This window comes from Pseudophryne corroboree, chromosome 2, assembly GCF_028390025.1.
Source record: "Pseudophryne corroboree isolate aPseCor3 chromosome 2, aPseCor3.hap2, whole genome shotgun sequence".
NCBI classification, from domain to species: domain Eukaryota; kingdom Metazoa; phylum Chordata; class Amphibia; order Anura; family Myobatrachidae; genus Pseudophryne; species Pseudophryne corroboree.
The window spans coordinates 632,584,897-632,606,427 of NC_086445.1; the positions used below are offsets into that span (position 1 = coordinate 632,584,897).

The 21,531-nt window shown below is 44.5% G+C and overlaps 1 protein-coding gene across 2 annotated transcripts in view; it reads left to right on the forward strand.

The window, feature by feature from the left end:
* BLTP3A (bridge-like lipid transfer protein family member 3A) overlaps positions 1 to 21,218 on the forward strand; it is a 262,471-nt gene extending 241,253 nt beyond the window's left edge. For both annotated transcript variants that reach the window (XM_063954906.1, XM_063954907.1), the window contains exons 20-21: positions 15,794 to 15,849; positions 20,682 to 21,218. In XM_063954906.1, the coding sequence (XP_063810976.1) occupies positions 15,794 to 15,849; positions 20,682 to 20,792 (167 nt within the window). In that variant the 3' untranslated portion in view covers positions 20,793 to 21,218. The remainder of the gene's footprint in view (positions 1 to 15,793; positions 15,850 to 20,681) is intronic.
* The last annotated feature ends 313 nt before the right edge of the window (positions 21,219 to 21,531 follow it).

A 21,531-nucleotide genomic window follows, 5' to 3' on the forward strand; every position in this document is an offset into this window, starting at 1 on the left:
TGCACGGAGGCGGGGTTATAGAGGAGGCGGCGCTGAGCATCTTGGGAACAGTCTAAGCATTTAGCCTGTTGGTGCCTCATATCAAGATCCTACTCTACACCCCGATGTTATTCCCTGTGGAATACCAGTGTACCTCGCAGAAAGAGATTTAACAAAGGTAAGTTCTTACCATAAATCTCCGTTTTGGGGTGGAGTATGAGGTAAATCTGTGAGGGGCTATTTCTTCCCTGGCAGGGATTCGGCTTCAAAGGGCATATTTTCTGGTGCCAAATGACGCTCGGGAGCAAGGGTTACGGAGAAGCCTATCACCTGATGTGGTCTCTCTCCACCCAGTCAGGTAACAAGTTGGAGTGCGGTTGCTCCAGTTCAGATACCATTGGGTGGAGAAGTCTTCAGATGCTTTGGTTTTAGGCATCATTTTCTGAGGTTACATAATCGATCTTAATGGTCCACCACCACTGCGATTTATAGACACCTCTCTTCGCCGGGATGCGGAGAAGAGGGTGGCATTGGACCAGGCAATCAATTCTTTCATTTCGGGTTGTGTCATTGCTCCAGTTCCTCCGCTGGAACAGAAACTGGGGTTTTACTCCCAACCTGATCCTTTTTCGGAAGCCATTTGGGCAGGTCATCATTCTCCCCTCCGTTTTTCAGTCATATCCAATCGCTATCAGTTCCAGGCCCTACCATTCAGAATAGCAATGGCTTTGAGTTTTCACCAAGATCATGCTGATAATGGCGAGCTTACTGTGCAAAGGTATTACAGTCATACCTTATTTGGATGAACTGCTTGTGAAGCCCAATTTTAGCTTTGCCATTGCAAAAGCACTCAGATCACATGGTTCAAGCACTTCAAGATCACGGCTGGATCCTGAATTTCGAGAAGTCTCATGCCTTCAGTTTCTGTGGGTGGTCTTTGACACCGCTCTCTTTCTTGCCAAAGTCCTGCAGAACTTGCCAAAGTCCTGCAGAACTTGCCAAAGTCCTGCAGAACTTGCCAAAGTCCTGCAGAACTTGCCAAAGTCCTGCAGAACTTGGTCTTGACGGTACTGTCCATCAGTCTTGTTGTGCATGAAGCTGTTGGGCACCATCGCTTACACCTTTGACACCATTCAGTACATAAGGTTCCATTCACGAGAATTCCTGAGGAAATTTCTCCAAAATTGGACGGGGTTGATCAGCATCTGTCAGGTCTGTGTCTGTATCTGTTCCCGGAGGGGTCACTAGTGGGTCAGTAGCGGTGCGATGGAGGAAACAAGGAGGCTGAAGTAAGTTCCTGTGCATGTGCGCAAATGCTATTTAGTAAGTACACACAGGAAATATAAGTAACTGGGGCAATGTAAATGTAAACGTATGATTCAGCATGGAAGCTGATAGTCTCTGAAATAAACAGTCACTTAGAGATAGTTCGGTCTGGGTACCGATGGTAACTGGGAGCAACCGATGAACGGTCTGGGCACCGATAGTGACTTGGAGTTACCGATCATCGGTCTGGGAACCGATGGAACTTGGAGCAGATGACAATCAGCCTGGGAACCAATGATGAACAGATGACTTTCAGCCTGGGAACTGATGATGAACAGGAACATATGACTATCGGCCTGGGAACCGATGATGAACAGGAACAGATGACTATCGGCCTGGGAACCGATGGTGGACAGGAACTATCGATGGTCGGCCCAGGAACCGATGGTGAAAAGGAACAAATGACTATCGGCCTGGGAACCGATGGTGACAACTTGGAATAAACGATGGTCGGCCTGGAAGCCGATGATGACTTGAAACAGAGCTTTACACAGATACTTGCCAATTTCGATGATCGGTCTGGAAACCGATGGTAACTTGAAACAGGAATTGTATAGGCAATTGGTAATGCAGCTGATCAACCCTGGAAACCAATAGTAATTTGCAACAGGATTATACAGGCAATTGATAATGTAGATGATCGGCCTGGAAACCGATAGGAACTTGCCACAGAGCTACACGGTCAATAGGGTATGCTTGCATACAACAATAGAACCAGGTTAGGTTATTGGAGGAGACAGCTGAACTTTAAGCTGGATGCTTTTGTGCAGGTTGAATAGCACAGTGCTGATGCAAAGTAATAACAAACAGGTAAGAATGATAAGCAGCACCTAGAGAGAGTCTCTTACTGCAAGTGATTGTAGGAGCAGAGTGTAGCTGAAGCTGAAGACAAACTGGAAGGCTGGTACCTGTAGTTCCACAGAGCACTGACACAGGAGACTGCAAATGAATGCTGGAGAAGAATGCAGATGGGGCTGCAACTGAACTGGATGGCTGGTGCCTGTAGTTCCACGGAACACTGACACAGGAGAGTCTCAGGAGACTGCTAGTGATTGCTGGTGCAGAATGCAGATGCAACTGAACTGGATGGCTGGTGCCTGTAGTTCCACGAAAGGATTAACACGAGGGAGTCTCAGGAGACAGGAAACTGGAGCCAGGAAATTCTTGTTCACAGGATGTGACGCGTTGTTCAAGGCAATGATACTGAGCAGGAACTCTGGCTATATACCCACTGGTCAACAGGGATTGGAGAATCAAGTCATGTGAGCGCTCCAGTGCTCAGGAGTGGATAGCACCAAGTCAGCTGACTGCAAGTGTCATGGCGGTGCCCATACTCTGGAGATGGTGGGAATACATTGGGGTACACGATGTATGGCAAGCGGGGTACACACTGGAGAGAGTCTCTGCACATTGCAGGCAATCATGGAACACGCTGCCAGGCTGAGGATGTGACCCTCCGGAGGCTAGCACATCAGAGCACCGGTAAGTGATGTGATGCAAAATGCAGATTCCTGACAGCATCCCTCTCGTCTCAGTTTCTTGTTCTGTCTGACAGAACTCATCAGTTTCTCAATTGGTGGCTGGTTGCCTATCATCTCTTCCAGGGATGATCATTGGTCATTCCAGATAAGGTCATTGTTATCACAGATGCGAGTCTCCTAGGATGGGGTTCCATAAAATTACATCTTCGGCTCCAGGTCCTTTGGTCAGCGTCGGAGACAGCTCTGCTGATCAATGTGCTCAAGCTCTGAGCCATCTTTCTAGCTCCCTCTAGCAGGCGCCCAGCACCAGACTGAGTGTCAGCACATTACACTATGGCAGTGGCAACTTCCTGGGCAGCGAGACACGGTGCTTCAGCAGAACAGGTATGTCATATAGCTACAGTACTTGGTCCACTGTACATGTGTTTTTTTTCTGTTTATATGTTTTTGGCCATGCCCTCTTTGGGTGTACAGTTCTCTTACCTGGCAAATTTGATCATTCCCTCCCCTGGGGGTGACTGTTGAACATCCCATGGTCCAGTGTCGCCCAGCCTTGCTGCAAGAGAAAATAGGATTTTTGGTCACATATTGTTGAATCCTTTTCTCTTGAGCAGGCTGGGGGACACTGCGTTCCCTCTCTTACGCTCAGTTGTGCAGGATTTTGGTTCCGGTCTGGCCTAACAGGAAATTAGAATGAAATAGGGAATTGTTACCTTTCTTATTGAACCACCCTTGTAGCTTTTATCTTTCACTGAAGTGTCCGTTCTCCAGTGTATGCAGTTGCTAGGGAGGATGGTGTACTTTCTAAGTCGATCTAAAGACTGATGGGATGTAGAGAAGTAGCAACAATTAAGTTTAGTTTGAAGTGCCATAGTATTCAGTGTCCCCCAAATGGACTAAGAGCAATGTATTTAACAGCAAGTACCACAAATCCTCTTTAGTAATGAATCCTATTTCATAATCCTGATGTTAATGCTCGTTTTAAAAGAATTATGTCTGAGACGAGCTTCATGATGACTTCACTATCGGAGATGTTTTTCTCATATTTTGAAACATCAAAGCTGCCTGTTTATCAATGGATATTTGTAGGACATATTAAAGAAATATAAGGGATCCTCTGTACAGTATTTATTGGGCAAAGCATTACGGATCTTGGCCCCAGACACTAACAACATTTTAGATGGAGTTAGCCATTGTAGCTTATAGGCTACACTCAACATTTACCAGAAGAGGGATATAGGATTCCTCCACAGCATTGGCCGCTCTCTCATACTGTATGTAGTCATCAGACCGTGCATGCACAGTCATGCTGCCGGCTCCTACATTAGCAATCCCTTCAACACACCGCATGTGGCTTTGTTGCATTCGGGCGAAACTTCATTTGCTTATTGCAGCTACAAATTATAATTATCAAGTTTTAACTGCTTAGTTTAAAATATTTAACATTTTAATGTTTCTACAAAGGAGAGCTATAAAAGAAATGACATTTATTACACAATAATTTTTTTACAAAACGAATACATTTTATAATTTAAATAGTGTTATATATTTTATTAGAAGTAGTGATTTAAATGTTAAATATAAAAGCATTGTAAGCAAATGGAATAATTAATCATTTAGCCATTCATGGGCTAAGGTCCCAAGTATTTGTACAAGTCTCTTAAAACTTTTCTGCTGAAAGAGCGGCAATATGATAAATTTAATTTAAAGGAGCAGTGTATTTTCTGATAGCTAATGGTTTGGCTCAACTTATGCTAATATTTAGAAAAGGGGATATGCCTTTAAAATGCAGAGCTGAAAATGAGCATAAGCTGTAAGCAAATATTTCACCCAGACTCCTATATAATCATTGTTTTGCAGCAACAAAAGAATATAATGTATCTGTTACAAGGTCACCATCTGCGTTCTCATACAAGAATGATCAATGGGTCAGTTTTTAGAGACTAGAAATTATAATTATTTGCTTATTAATAAGCAAATAATACTGCCCCCTGCTGCTAATTCAAAATTGAGCTTAAAGTGTTTACGTGACATTGATGTCATGATTGGAAATAATTAGCACATGCCCAGAATATAACATGATACCTACTCAGAAAAGCTTTATAAACCCCAGTGATTCTATTAAATGTCGGAGCACTATTGTGTGTGTCCATTACTCTTTGGCCGTTTAACCATTATTACAGATAGCCTTTTTGGCTGACACTTGCCCTTGTAATTTCTTTTTTATTTTGTAATATGGTTGTTTATAACTAAGACTACATTTTTATGTAGTTTTTGGATTGTTGCTAACATGTACAGCAAAACCAATATATGTGCTTATATTGACAGGGGTTAGGGGTTACCAGACAAAAATTAGAGAATAGAGCACTCTTTCTGGGTTTACACTGTGATGTATGGCTTGGAAGTGAGCTGAATGAGTATCAAAGACATTCATATTTACATGTTTTCATGTGCCTTTTGGTATTTATTGTAATTTTCTTTTTTTGAGTTCTAAGCAGATCGTTGCACCTCAGCAATGGAAATCACTATAAATTAGAGATGAGCAAGTTCGGTTCCCTGAGAACCGACCCCCCCAAACACCCCCCCCCCCCCCCCCCCCCCCACCCAAACTTCACTACCCGAGCCCGGATCCGAGTCAGGCTCGTGTTTTCCCGGCTGACTCGGAAGCCAGAACGACGCAAAACGTCATCGTACCGCTGTCTGATTCTCGAAGGGGGTTGGATTCTATATAAGGAGCCGCGCGTCACCGCCATTTTCACTCTGGCATTGGAGAGTGTAGTAAGAGGGCGTGTCTCTGTCCTTCAGTGTTCTGCATCAGTACAGTGGTTGTGTCTTGTGCTGCATCAGTCCAGTCACAGTGGTGGTGTCCTCTGCTGCCATATGTCTAGTGCTGCTGTTTAAGTCCAGTGGTACTGTGTTGTGCTGCATCAGTTCAGTGGTGGTGTATTGTGCTGCATCAGTCATAGTGACGGTGTCCTCTGCTGCCATATGTTCAGTGCTGCTGTTTAAGTCCAGTGGTACTGTGTTGTGCTGCATCAGTTCAGTGGTGGTGTATTGTGCTGCATCAGTCACAGTGACGGTGTCCTCTGCTGCCATATGTCCAGTGCTGCTGTATAAGTCCAGTCCATTGCAGTGGTGCTGTGTTGTCCTGCATCAGTCCAGTGCTGGTGTCTTATGCTGCACCAGTCAAGTCACAGTGGTGGTGTCCTCTGCTGCCATATATCCAGTGCTGCTGTATAAATCCAGTCCATTGCAGTGGTGCTGTGTTGTCCTGCATCAGTCCAGTGTTGGTGTCCTTGTGCTGCTGTATATGTCCAGTGGTACTGCCGTATGTCCAGCGGTACTGGCGTATAAATCCAGTGATACTGCCGTATATGTCCATTGGTACTGCCATATAATTCCAGTGATACTGCCGTATATGTCCAGTGGTACTGCCATATAATTCCGGTGATACTGCCGTATATGTCTAGTGGTACTGCCGTATATGTCCAGTGGTACTGCCGTATAAATCCAGTGATACTCCCGTATAATTCCAGTGGTACTGGAGTATAAATCCAGTAATCCTGTCGTATAAATCCAGTCCAGTGGCGCTGCCGTATAAGTCCAACGGCACTGCCGTATAAGTCCAGTCCAGCGGTACTGCCGCGTGAGTCCAGCGGTACTGCCGCGTGAGTCCAGCCCAATGATACTGCCGTTTAATATGTCCAGTGATACTGCCGTTTAATATGTCCAGTGATACTGCCGTTTAATATGTCCAGTGATACTTTCAGTGGTACTGACGTGTAATTTCGGTGGTACTGCCGTATAAGTCCGGTGGTACTGCCGTATAAATCCGGTGGTACTGCCGTATAAATCCGGTGGTACTGCCGTATAAATCCAGTCCAGTGGTACTGCCGTATAAGTCGAGTGGTACTGGTGTATAAGTCCAAAAAAAAACAAGTGGCGCTTATATAGTATAAAATATTTAATAAGAATGCACATAAAATACAATGCAACAACCTCCCGGGGGTGTAATACAATTATTAAAACATCACAATTAATGTTGTATAACCGTATGATGAGCACCTGGTGTTTAATTAAAGTGCAGGTTGGAAACGTAAAATTAGCCACTGTTAACACAAAAGTCTCAGGATTATACAAGAAACAATATGTACACACTTAAATGTGCGGCTACAGAATGATTTCCAGATATGTAGCTCACAGTGGCATGTCCACAGGATAATACCCGTGACCCGGGTTGAAGTGCGTTTGTTCAACAAATATGAGCAGTGTAAACGGATGTTGAAAAAAGTACAAATAAAAATAAGGTAAATGAACCTGTTACCGCTGGGCAGGAGCTTTCGATTCCTGCTCCCTGGTGCTGTCCCGTTAGCCAGGGAAATGATGTACACCAGAGCCTCAGCGGGGTGGAGCGGTATAGAAATGCACAGGAGACTTGCCCGTGGCGTCTTCACCGAGACGTTACTGCATGCGGGAGCTCCGTTATCCCCTTTCACATAGGTCGTTTGCCGATGGAGCCGAGGTGGCAGGTGTCCGGCCAGAAGCACCAATCAACAGCCCGTCCAACGCTCGTGCCACTGGTTAGTGTGGCGGCGGCTAGAGCTGAAAGCCGTGCGGGATGGAAGCTGCGGGCTGGGGTGCTTATGCTGCAGCCGTCGATCTGGTTTCTCGTACACGGCTCAGATGGAAGATAGAAGTACACAGCGGTACCGGTCCTCATGAGATGTCCTGTAATCCTTAACGCGTTTCAACGCCAGCAGGGCGTCTTCCTCAAAAGGCAGGTATGTGGTGTATAAGTCCACTGATCCTGCCATATAAATCCAGTCCAGTGATACTGCCGTATATGTCCAGTGGTACTGCCGTGTAAATCCAGTCTAGTGGTACTGCCGTATAATTCCAGTGATACTGCCGTATAAATCCAGTCCAGTGGTACTGCCGTATAAGTCCAGTGGTACTAGCGTATAAGTCCAGTGATACTGCCGTATAAGTCCAGTCCAGTGGTGCTGCCATATAAGTTCAGTGGTGCTGTCCTGTGCTATATATTTACTCCAGATAAAGATTAATATTAAATCCAAATAATTTTCACAGGGTTTGCCATGTGTGGTGTAGAGGTACGCTCTCCTGTGCCGCATATTGTTATATAGCTCCAGAAAAATAATGGAGAACAAAAATTTGGAGGATAAAATAGGGAAAGATCAAGAACCACTTCCTCCTAGTGCTGAAGCTGCTGCCACTAGTCATCACATAGACGATGAAATGCCATCAACGTCATCTGCCAAGGCCGATGCCCAATGTGATGATAGAGGGCATGTAAAATCCAAAAAGCCAAAGTTCAGTAAAAAGACCCCAAAAAATAAATTGAAATGGTCTGAGGAGAAACGTAAACTTGCCAATATGCCATTTACGACACAGAGTAGCAAGGAACGGCTAAGGCCCTGGCCTATGTTCATGACTAGTGGTTCAGCTTCACATGACGATGGAAGCCCTCATCCTCCCGCTAGAAAAATGATAAGAATTAAGTTAAGCTGGCAAAAGCACAGCAAAGAACTGTGCGTTCTAAGATGGTATCACAAATCCCCAAGGAGAGTCCAAGTGTGTCGGCGGTTGCAATGCCTGACCTTCCCAACACTGAACGGAAGACGTGGCTCTTCCACCATTTGCACACCTTCTGCAAGTGCTAGAAATAGCACCCACAATCCAGTTTCTGATACTCAAATTGAAGATGTCACTGTTGAAGTACACCAGGATGAGGATATGGGTGTTGCTGGCGCTAAGGAGGAAGTTGACGATGAGGATTCTGATGGTGATGTGGTTTGTTTAAATCAGGCACTGGGGGAGACACCTGTTATCCGTGGGATGAATAAGCCCATTGTGATGCCTGGGCACAATACCAAAAAAGCCACCTCTTCTCGGTGTGGCATTATTTCTTCACAAATCCAGACAACAGATGTCAAGCTGTGTGTTGCCTCTGTCAATCTATAATAAATATGGGTAAGGACGTTAACCGCCTAGGAACATCCTCCCTTATATGTCACCTGCTGCGCACTCATCAGAAGTCAGTGTCAAGTTGTGAAACTTTGGGTAAGAGCATAAGCAGTCCACTGACACCTAAATCCCCTCTTCTTCTTGTACCCAAGCTCCTGCAAGCCACACCACCAACTCCCTCAACGTCAACTTCCTCCTCAGTCAGGAACGTCAGTAGTCCCGCAGGCCATGTCACTGGCAAGACTGAGGCGTCCTCTTCAAACCGGGATTCCTCCGGAGGATCCTTGATTGGTACGCCTACTGCTGTTACTGGCACTGCTGTTGTTGCTGCTGGGAGTTGATCGTCATCCCAGAGGGGAAGTCGGAAGACCACTTGTACTACTTCCAGTAAGCAATTGACTGTCCAACAGTTCTTTGTGAGGAAGATGAAATATGACAACAGTCATCCTGTTGCAAAGCAGATAACTGAGGCCTTGACAGCTATGTTGGTGTTAGATGTGCGTCTGGTATCCGCCATTAGTTCAGTGGGACTTAGAGAATTGATGGAGGTGGTGTCCCCCCGGTACCAAATCCCATCTAGGTTCCACTTCACTAGGCAGGCGATACTGAGAATGTACAGAGACGTCAGAAAAAGTGTCCTCAGTGTCCTAAAAAATGCAGTTGTACCCACTGTCCACTTAACCACGGACATGTGTACAAGTGGAACAGGGCAGACTAAGGACTATATGACTGTGACAGCCCACTGGGTAGATGTATTACCTCCCGCAGCAACAACAGCAGCGGCACCAGTAGCAGCATCTCGCAAACGCCAACTCGTTACTAGGCAGGCTACGCTATGTATCACCGCTTTCCGTAAGAGGCACACCGCTGACAACCTCTTACGGAAACTGAGGGACATCATCGCACAGTGGCTTACCCCAATTAGACTCTCTTGGGGATTTGTGATATTTGACAACGCCACCAATATTGTGCAATAATTACATCTGGACAAATTCCAGCACGTCCCATGTTTTGCACATACAGTTAATTTGGTGGTGCAGAATTTTTTGAAAAATGACAGGGGTGTACAGGAGATGCTGTCGGTTGCCCGAAAAATTGCGGGCCACTTTCGACATTCAGCCACCCTGTGCCAAAGACTGGAGCGCCAGCAAACACTCCTGATTCTGCCCTGCCATCACCCGAAGCAAGAGGTGGTAACGAGGTAGAATTCAACGCTCTATATGCTTCAGAGGACGGAGGAGCAGCAAAAGGCCATTCAAGCCTATACATCCACCTACGATACAGGCAAAGGAGGGGGAATGCACCTGACTCAAGCGCAGTGGAGATTGATTTCCGTCTTGTGCAAGGTTCTCCAACCCTTCGAACTTGCCACACGTGAAGTCAGTTCAGACACTGCCAACTTGAGTCAGGTTATTCCCCTCATCAGGCTTTTGCAGAAGCAGTTGGAGAAATCGAAGGAGGAGCTAAGACGGAACAATTCCGCAAAGTATGTGGGACTTGTGGATGGAGCCCTTCAATCGCTTTGCAAGGGTGTTTAATCTGTTGAAATCAGAGCACTACATTTTGGCCACCGTGCTCGATCCTAGGTTTAAAGCCTACGTTGTATCTCTCTTTCCGGCAGAGGTTCAAAGACCTGCTGGTGAGAAAATTTCAACTCAAGCGGAACGTGACCCGGCAACAGCTCCTCCTTCATTTTCTCCCGCAACTGGGGCTGCATGGAAAAGGATAAGATTTCCTAGCCCACCCTCTGGCGGTGATCAGGAGCGAGTGCTGACATCTGGTCCGGACTGAAGGACCTGCCAACGATTACTGACATGTCTACCGTCACTGCATATGATTCTGTCACCATTAAAAGAATGGTGGACGATTATATGAGTGACAGCATCCAAGTAGGCATGTCAGACAGTCCACTAGTATACTGGCAGGGAAAAGAGGCAATTTGGAGGCTCTTGCACAAACTGGCTTTATTTTACCTAAGATGTCCCCCCTCCAGTGTGTTCTCCGAAAGAGTGTTTATTGCAGCTGTTAACCTTGTCAGCGATCAGCGTAGGATGTTACTTCCACAAAATGTGGAGAAGATGATGTTCTCAAAATGAATTATAAAGTCCTCCAGGAAGACCTTTACCAGCAGTTGCCTCCAGAAAGTACAGAGGGGCCTGTGATGGTGGATTCCAGTGGGGACGAATTAATAATCTGTGAGGAGGATGTACACACTGAAAGGTGTGAGGAATCGGAGGATGAGGTGGACATCTTGCCTCTGTAGAGCCAGTTTGTGCAAGGAGAGATTGATTGCTTCTTTTTTGGTGGAGGCCCAAACAAACCAGTCATTTCAGCCACAGTCGTGTGGCAGATCCGGTCGCTAAAATGATTGGTTTGTTAAAGTGTGCATGTCCTGTTTATACAACATAAGGTTGGGTGGGAGGACCCAAGGACAATTCCATCTTGCACCTCTTTTTCTTCTTTGCATCATGTGCTGTTTGGGGACTAGTTTCTTAAAGTGCCATCCTGTCTGACACTGCCGTACAACTCCAGGGGTACTGTTGTATAAGTCCAGTCCAGTGGTGCTGTCTTGTGCTGCATCAGTCCAGTGGTGGTGTCTTGTGCTGCCATAGGTCTAGTGGTGGTGTCCTGTGCTGTATATTATTTACTCCAAATAAAAGGCTATATATATTACTTATATTATTACCCAAATCATTTTTACAGGGTTTGCTCTGTGTGGTGTAGGGGTACGCTCGCCTGTGCTGCATATTATTATAATAGCTCCAAATAAAAGGGTTATTATTATCCAAATTAATTTTACAGGCTTTGCCGTGTGTATGTGTGGTTTAGGGGTACACTCTCCTGTGTCACCAATATTATGCGTGTATAACATCTGGGCAAATTCCAGCACGTCCCATGTTGCTTGTGCCGTACGCTTGCGTCGCTTAGCTTATTCATACAGCTACCTCATTGCACCTCTTTTTCTTCTTTGCATGATGTGCTGTTTTGGGCCTAGTTTTTTATTTTTAAGTGCCATCCTGTCTGCCATTGCAGTGCCACTCCTAGGTGGGCCAGGTGTTTGTTCCGCAAACTTGTGTCGCTTAGCTTAGCCATCCAGCTACTTAATTGCACCTCTTTTTCTTCTTTGCATCATGTGCTGTTTGGGGCCTATTTTTTAAATCTGCCAACCTGTCAGCCACTGCAGTGCCACTCCTAGATGGTCCCGGTGTTTGTGCTGCACACTTGTGTCGCTTAGCTTAATCATCCAGCCACCTCGGTGCAACCTTTTGGCCTAAAAACAATATTGTGAGGTGTTCAGAATAGACTGGAAATGAGTGGAAATTAATTTCATTGGGGTTAATAATACCGTAGGATCAAAATTACCCCCAAATTATGTGATTTTAGCTGTTTTTATGTTTTTTTCAAAAATCATCCAGATCCAAAACACGAAAGGGTGGTTTTGGCAAAACCAATCCAGATCCAAAACACGAGCATGGAACCAGAACCAAAACACAAAAAGTGCCCGCCGCACATCTCTACTGTTGCTACTGAGTGGCATTTTCTCTGCTCTAATAAGACTAGCCCCTCAGAGAGGAAGGTCTGAGTTATCACCTGGTTTCCATGTCAGCCCAAATGATCTGCAACCAATTGGATTAGACGGTTGAGTATGAGGATTTGTTGTTGCAAATCGAATTAAACGGTTTGTGGGCACATTGTTGGAATCAGAGGCATGCACAGGTGAAACTCAGAAAATTAGAATATCGTGCAAAAGTTCATTTATTTCAGTAATTCAACTTAAAAGGTGAAACTAATATATAGACTCATTACATGCAAAGTGAGATATTTCAAGCCTTTATTTGTTATAATTTTGATTATTGTGGCTTACATCTTAAGAAAACCCCAAATCCAAAATCTCAGAAAATTAGAATATTACATAAAATCAATAAAAAAAAGGATTTTACATACAGAAATGTCGGCCCTCTGAAAAGGATAATCATGCATATGTATTCAGTACTTGGTTTGGGCCCCTTTTGCATGAATTACTGCCTCAGTGCAGCGTGGCATGAATTCTATCAGACTAGCACTGCTGAGTTGTTATGGAAGACCAGGATCTTCAATAGCGGCCTTCAGCTCTTCTGCATTGTTTGGTCTCATGTCTTTCATCTTTCTCTTGGCAATGCCCCATAGAGAATCTGTGGGGTTCGGGTCAGGTGAGTTTGCTGACCAATCCAGCACAGTAATCCTACTGTCATTCAACCAGGTTTTGGTACTTTTGGCAGTGTGGGCAGGTGCCAAGTCCTGCTGGAAAATTATGTCGGCATCTTCATAAAGCTTGTCTGCTGAAGGAAGCATGAAGTTCTCTAAAATGTCCTGGTAGACGGCTGTGTTGACTCTGGACTTAATAAAGCACAGTGGACCAACACTAGTAGATGACATGGCTCCCCAATCAATACAGACTGTGGAAACTTCAGACTGGACTTCAAGCATCTTGGATTGTGTGCCTCTTCATTATTCCTCCACACTCTGGGACCTTGGTTGCAAGATGCAAAATATGCTCTCATCAGAAAAGAGGACGTTGGACCACTTTTGACCAATTCTTTTTTTCTTTAGCCCAGGTAAGATGCTACTGACGTTGTTTGTTGTTCAGGAGAGGCTTGGCAAGAGGAATACGACATTTGAAGCCCATGTCCAGGATCCGTCTGTGTGTGATGGCTCTTGATGCACTAACTCCAGCCTCAGTCCACTCCTTGTGAAGCTCCCCCACACTCGCCTGACCTGAACCCCATAGAGAATCTATGGGGCACTGCCAAGAGAAAGATGAGAGACATGAGACCGAACAATGCAGAAGAGCTGAAGGCCTCTATTGAAGATCCTGGTCTTCCATAACACCTCAGCAGTGCCACAGGCTGATAAAATGCATGCCACGCCGCATTGAGGCAGTAATTTTAGCAAAAGGGGCCCAAACCAAGTACTGAGTACATACTGTATGCATGATTATACTTTTCAGAGAGCCGACATTTCTGTATTGAAAATCCTTTTTTTTAATCGATTTTATGTAATAATCTAATTTTCTGAGATTTTGGATTTGGGGTTATCTTAAACTGTAAGCCGCAATCATCAAAATTATAACAAATAAAGGCTTGAAATTTCTCACTTTGCATGTAATGAGTCTATATAATACACTGCTCAAAAAAATAAAGGGAACACTAAAATAACACATCCTAGATCTGTATGAATTAATTATTCTTATTAAATACTTTGTTCTTTACATAGTTGAATGTGCTAACAACAAAATCACACAAAAATGATCAATGGAAATCAAATTTATTAACCCATGGAGGTCTGGATTTGGAGTCACCCTCAAAATTAAAGTGGAAAAACACACTACAGGCTGATCCAACTTTGATGTAATGTCCTTGAAACAAGTCAAAATGAGGCTTAGTAGTGTGTGTGGCCTCCACGTGCCTGTATGACCTCCCTACAACCCACACAAGTGGCTCAGGTAGTGCAGCTCATCCAGGATGGCACATCAATGCGAGCTGTGGCAAGAAGGTTTGCTGTGTCTGTCAGCGTAGTGTCCAGAGCATGGAGGCGCTACCAGGAGACAGGCCAGTACATCAGGAGACGTGGAGGAGGCCGTAGGAGGGCAACAATCCAGCAGCAGGACCGCTACCTCCGCCTTTGTGCAAGGAGGAACAGGAGGAGCACTGCCAGAGCCCTGCAAAATGACCTCCAGCAAGCCACAAATGTGCATGTGTCTACTTAAACGATCAGAAACAGACTCCATGAGGGTGGTATGAGGGCCCGATGCCCACAGGTTGGGGTTGTGCTTACAGCCCGACACCGTGCAGGACGTTTGGCATTTGCCAGAGAATACCAAGATTGGCAAATTCGCCACTGGCGCCCTGTGCTCTTCACAGATGAAAGCAGGTTCTCACTGAGCACGTGACAGACGTGACAGAGTCTGGAAACGCCAAGGAGAACGTTCTGCTGCCTGCAACATCCTCCAGCATGACCGGTTTGGCAGTGGGTCAGTAATGGTGTGGGGTGGCATTTCTTTGGGGGGCCGCACAGCCCTCCATGTGCTCGCCAGAGGTAGCCTGACTGCCATTAGGTACCGAGATGAGATCCTCAGACCCCTTGTGAGACCATATGCTGGTGCGGTTGGCCCTGGGTTCCTCCTAATGCAAGACAATGCTAGACCTCATGTGGCTGGAGTGTCTCAGCAGTTCCTGCAAGACGAAGGCATTGATGCTATGGACTGGCCCGCCCGTTCCCCAGACCTGAATCCAATTGAGCACATCTGGGACATCATGTCTCGCTCCATCCACCAATGCCACGTTGCACCACAGACTGTCCAGGAGTTGGCGGATGCTTTAGTCCAGGTCTGGGAGGAGATCCCTCAGGAGACCATCCGCCACCTCATCAGAAGCATGCCCAGGCGTTGTAGGGAGGTCATATAGGCACGAGGAGGCCATAGACACTACTGAGCCTCATTTTGACTTGTTTTAAGGACATCACATCAAAGTTGGATCAGCCTGTAGTGTGTCTTTCCACTTTAATTTTGAGGGTGACTCCAAATCCAGACCTCCATGGGTTAATAAATTTGATTTCCATTGATAAATTTTGTGTGATTTTGTTGTCAGCACATTCAACTATGTAAAGAACAAAGTATTTAATAAGAATATTTCATTCATTCAGATCTAGGATGTGTTGTTTAAGTGTTCCCTTTATTTTTTTGAGCAGTGTATATTAGTTTCACCTTTTAAGTTGAATTACTGAAATATATGAACTTTTGCACAATATTCTAATTCTGAGTTTCACCTATAGTAGTGACTGCTCAGTTCCTTTTGGCAGGTCCCCTATCAACATCCTGTCACAATGCAGTGGTTTCTGATAAGACACAGATATGTGGCTGTGTTTCAGGAACTAGTTGTTTCTTAAAAGTTCCTAGTATATAATGGTTGACAAACTGACATTTTGACTATAAAGTTAAATCTGTAATTATTTTTTTTAAAGTATTTCTTTATTTTGCTTTACAGAGGATGGCACTGCTTCTCTAGACAACACTTCAGATGAATTACCTGACAGTAAAGAGGTGAGATGAGTGTAACAATCCCTAAATCACAGGCATATTAACCTCAATTTCTTTCTTTACCTTGCCTGTAATTTGCATTCTCATTGATATATAGAATTGTTTGTAGTGAAACAGACTGCACATTCACACTCTACTTACAGGCATACTGTCAGTCCTTTTTAGACCATGGTCTCCTTCTATCCTCCCCTTCTTTAGCTAGCCCAGGTAATGGGATTGCAGTATAAAGCCTATGCTTTTGTGTACTTGTTTTTTTTTTCTTTTTTGGAGGTATTATTAGTGAATGTTAAGACCATGGGGCGCTCTAGGTATAGATTGTGGGGATGGAAACTTGGACACTTTAGGTTTACCACCAATACTCCAGCTCCTCTTCTTATACCCCCATTGGCTGGTTAGACGTTCAGACTTTGTTTCCCTCAGAGGTGGGCTTATGGAAGCCATTTTCACTTTATTCTTAAATTTTATTTTACTTACGGATTGCCATTCCGCCGCTGTGAACGTGGAGTGGGTTGTGGGGGATGCCATGATCAGTTGTGTGAGGCAGGCACCATGGAGGACTCTCTGCTATGAATTGAATGTCAAGACCTTCTTTTAAGTACACAAGTAAGTCGCTACCAGAGGAAACAGGTAGATCACGTGGAAATTCCAAGGAACCAACACGGCATCTTCCTGAAATGCCTGTAGGTCTTTGGCCTGGAGCAGAAGCCCTCCACCTTGTGGTGCAACAAGATACCATCATGTTGACATCTGCTTGCCATCATCTGTCCACAATCTGCTGGAAGAATTCTGGATGAAGGTACCATTCCCTGGGGGTGAAGGTTCTGTCTGCTGAGGAAATGTGCTTCTCAGTTTTCTACCTCCAAAATGATCATTAATGTGATGGCTGCAATGGTTAGCTCTACCGAGCTTGATCCTATTGGTTTGTCTCATGGACAAGGCACTCGATGCCCCAGTGATGATGTAGTTAAGCTTTTGCCTATTTTGTGAAAAACTGCTCTGAGTTCAGGAATATTTAGTGGGCGCTTCGACTCTTCTGGACTTCAGTGACCTACTGTAGGTACAAATGCTGATGATGACTGCCCCCAATCTCGAAGGACGACATTTGTTGCCACCATTGTCTTGTCACAGATGGTGTACAGGTGACCCCCTGCTGCGTTTATAGCCTTGCAGACACCAGCGGAGTAAAGATGTACGTTTTGAGAACAATGTGAAAGTCTGACTTGGATTGAAATATGCAAGTACAGATGTGTCCTTTTGCAGCTTGCTTGCAATGCACACGCATGCATCGCGACAAGTGGCTATTTGCGCGCATGCACATGTAGATGCTCGTGCACACGCACAATGCATTCTCTACAGGAATCTGCTGCGTACGCAATACGTGCCTATTCACAGGCACTATTTTGGTAATCACATTGCCGATATTGTGAATCGCAAATAAGTTGTGCAAGGACTCATCTGTATTTGTCCTTGATGTTTATGGGCACCATCAACTTGTTGTTTTTCATGCAGTTGATGACTGACCTCAAGGACTCCATACTCGTAAGTTTCCCTTTCACCTATTCTGAAACTGATTACTGCATCGTTTACCACCAGTACCTTCTGCTGTTCCAGGACTGGAGCAGCTACTATTGCTGGAATAGAATAATGAATGGTTTTCCCTTCACCCCATTGCCTCAAATGCTTTTACCTAGTTTGGGTCTAAATGGCTTGGCAGAGGCTTGGATTCTATGTCCACCCAAAAAGTCTGATGTCACAGGCCACAAGCGTGCCAATAATGCTGTTGCTCTGCCTACTTAGTGAGCCCTCCATCTGTTATGCCTTTCAAAGGACATTTTCGAGTGACATTTTCAGCATGTCTTTCCCCCCCCCACACACACTTTTATTTATTTTTAACTATTAACTGTTGTGGAATAAAACTCAACACCACGGGTTGTCATTTAGAAACTGCTGGGAATTTCAGTTTATATACCAAATGGCTGCTTTGAAAATACTATCAATTAGCCATAGAAATAACTGTCAGTTGACGGTGGTTTCTAAATTACACTAAAACCGCCGCTTAGTAAATTTTACCCAATATTTGGATCAGTTCCGAAGCCTACATCTCTATTACAACTTGCGTGCCTTCTTTACAAGGGCATTTGGTAAACCTCCAACTTGCCTTGTGTTGAGTACATTCTTGCATTAGATGTACCATTGCCTGTTTTCATTTTGTTTTTTTATTCTGGAATAATACATTTGTTACCTTTTTGCACTATATTCTGGTATGCTTTTGTCTCCATATGTGTTGTACCATTATATTATATAATTTATATATACATATGTTGAGAAATCAAGAAGCTAACTTAGAAGTGCAGAAACCTTTTAAGGGAAGGAGCACTAGAAGCATGTTGAAATCCCAGCAGCGGCATTGGTAGGATGACCTCATAACAACATACAGCGACATAATAACCATGGTTTATTGGAAGGAGCACTAGAATTTGATTACTCATTTGAAAAATACCAGGAGCACTGTATTTAAAGATATATTTTAGTCATGGTTCTCCAGATTAATAAACAGCCATGTATTTAGGGGGGGGGGAAACTAGCATTTCAGACATTTTATACCTGTATATACACAACATGCCCAAAGGGATGGTACCATTCCAAAAAAATGTATATATAAGTTGGTCCATTCTTCTAGGAAGGCGGTCCATTACATTTTGGAACATGGCTGTGGGAATTCACATCCATCCAGCCACAAGAGCATTAGAGAGGTTAGGCTGATGAAGCCTGGCTTGCAGTCATTATTCAAATTCATCTCAACAGTGCTTGATAGTGTTAGGGGTCTGTGTAGGACAATCAAATTTTTCCATACCAAATTCAATAAAAAAAAATCAAGATAGACCTCACTTTGAGCGTAGGGGTGTTGTAATGCTGAAATAGGAAAGAGCCTTCTCCTAACTACTCCTGCACAGTTGGAAGCATTCAGAGCTCTAAAATGGCATTGCATACTGCAATGTAAACATTTCCCTTAATTGGAGTGAAGGGACCCAGACCATTATTCCTACTCTGCCAAACTTTACAGTCTGCAGTTGAGTAGAAAGTGTTCTCCTGACATCCACCAAACCAGGATTCATCCATTACACTGCGAGATGGTGAAGCACAATTCTCCACTCTAGAAAATCAGAATCCGCTTTATTGTCCAGATATACTTGTGTATACTAGGAATTTGTCTTTGGTTTGCTATACAACAGCCAAGTAGGTAACAGATAAGCAGGTGGAGGAGCAAGTAAAGTCATACAGATAGGAATACCGTAGGGACACAAGTGAGTTACATGTACGTCTAGTCAGTCAATGGTCAGGAGTTCAGCAGGCGGACCACTTGGGGAAAGAAACTTTTGAGGCTTCTGGTGGACCCAGCAGGGATGGCCCTGTAATGCCTGCCTGAAGGAAGCAAGTTAAACATGCTGTGGCCGGTGCTTTACTGTTTTCGTTGCCCGTTTTATAGCCCTGGACAGGTACAGTTCCTGGACTGAGGGAAGGTTGACCCCAATGATCTTCTCTGCGGTTCTGACCACCTTTTGGAGCCTGCATCTGTCCCTCGCACTGGCGGAGCAGTACTAAACCAGTATCGAGGAGCACAGTACCGACTCCACAAGAGGAGCAAAAGCTTCTGTGGGATGTTGAACTTCCTTAGTTGCCTGAGGAAGAACAACCTCTGCAAGGGCATCAGCGTTGGACCCCCATTTAAGGTCCCGGGAGATTGTGGTCCCTAGGAATTTGAAGGAGTCCACTAGTGATACCACACTGTCAGCAATCGTTAGTGGAGGTGCACTAGCTGACTTCTTCCTGAAGTCCACTATTATTTTGACAGTTTTGAGGGGGTTGAGCTCAAGGTTGTTGTGGCTGCACCCCTGGGCTAACCGGTTTACTTCCCGTCTATAGGCCGATTTGTCTCCGTCCTTGATGAGGGCGATGATGGTGGTGTCGTCAGCGAATTAGATGATCTTTACTGATTGCGCCTCTGAAGTGCAGTCATTTGTGTACAGAGTGAAGAGCAAGGGTGACAGGACACAGCCCTGAGGGGCCCCTGTACTAATGGACCGCACTTGAAAGGTGAATTCCCCCACTTTCACCACCTGTGTCCTATCTGTCAGGAACTCTACTATCCAGGAACAGGTAGCTTCTGGGAGCCCTAGGCGAAGTAATTTGAAGTGGAGGATGCTGGGGATGATTGTATTGAAGGCCGAGCGGAAATCAACAAACAGGACCCTCGCGTAGGTACCGGGAATGTCTAGGTGCTGTAGAGTGTAGTGCAGGCCCAGGTTGACTGCATCCTCGAAGTGTTTCCACTGCTCAAGAGTCCAATGGCAGTGATTTTTACACCACTCCAGATGTTATTTGGCATTGCCCATAGTGACCTCAGGACTTCCTGTTGGCCGCTCAGACGAAGGGTTTGTGTGGGTATTCATTCCAGAGGTAGTTTGAAACTTGGTAGCAAGCTCTTCAGTACAACTCATTCTACTGCTAATGTTTGACAATGAAGATTTCATATATGTATGTTTTACTTATGCACCTGTTAACAATGATGTGACGGGAATTACCAAACACACTCATTACAAAGGATGTCCACATACTTTTGGCCATATACTGTTTTTAAATGAGAAATAGTTTTGGCCATGTACTGTTTTTAAATGAGAAAACATACTCTGCAGGGATTCTTCTCATTCTGCAAACCATATTTCAATATTTCTAGCAACATGGAAGGAAATACAAGCTTAACTATCTTGTCACCTTTACACAGTTCAAACACTGCTAACAACAGGTTTTTTTCTTATGTTATTTTATATGTACAGGACCTTCAACGAGAATTATTAGCTGCTCGTGCAAAAGTAGAACAACAGAGGAAACAGGAGCAACTGCTCTTACAAGAAATTTGGAAATATAACCCCCAATTCCATCTCTGATTAAAGGATAGCCTCAGTTGCACCAGGGCCCTGAACATTCTGAAAACCTCTGACCTGTTCCAAACACTGTGCAGCCTCTACCATAACCTTTGTGTTCCAACACAGTTTCTTGTTTCAAGAATGACCGGAACCTGTTTAGAGATGAATTAAACACCACTTAATACAAATGATAACCATATCTGTTACATGACTAGAACAAATGTATGATGCCACTCTTCACTGCCTGAACTGTGGTAATTCTGATCATCTCTTGGCACCATTTAAATCTGGCTTGATGTCCGCTTCATGCTCCCACTGCATCACCAGCTTGTGTTTGTACACCATCTAAGGAGCCTCTCCAAAAACAGCAAACCGTTTCTGTGCATAGCTAAGATATTTCTCCATAATTAATATTTCAGATAAATCATTTATTGACTTTGTAATGAACCACAATCTTGTAGCAATCTGTTGTGCACAGACATGTTTACAGAACAGTACACAGACAGAAATGTGTAAGAGATAATTTATACAAAAACTTATGCTTAAGTTTTTTTATACAAATAAAAAGTTGTAATTTCAGCAGCATACACATTGCCTATGCAAAGTTATGTGGGCCATACATCTCTGGCCCCGATTACCCATTCTGCCATCTGATCCGCCAATCAGCGATCCATCGCCGGGTTAGGGAAAGACATCATGTAAATCTTTTGGTCAGAGTCGGAGAAAGCCAATGTGTTGGATTTCTCCCATCCCCTGACAT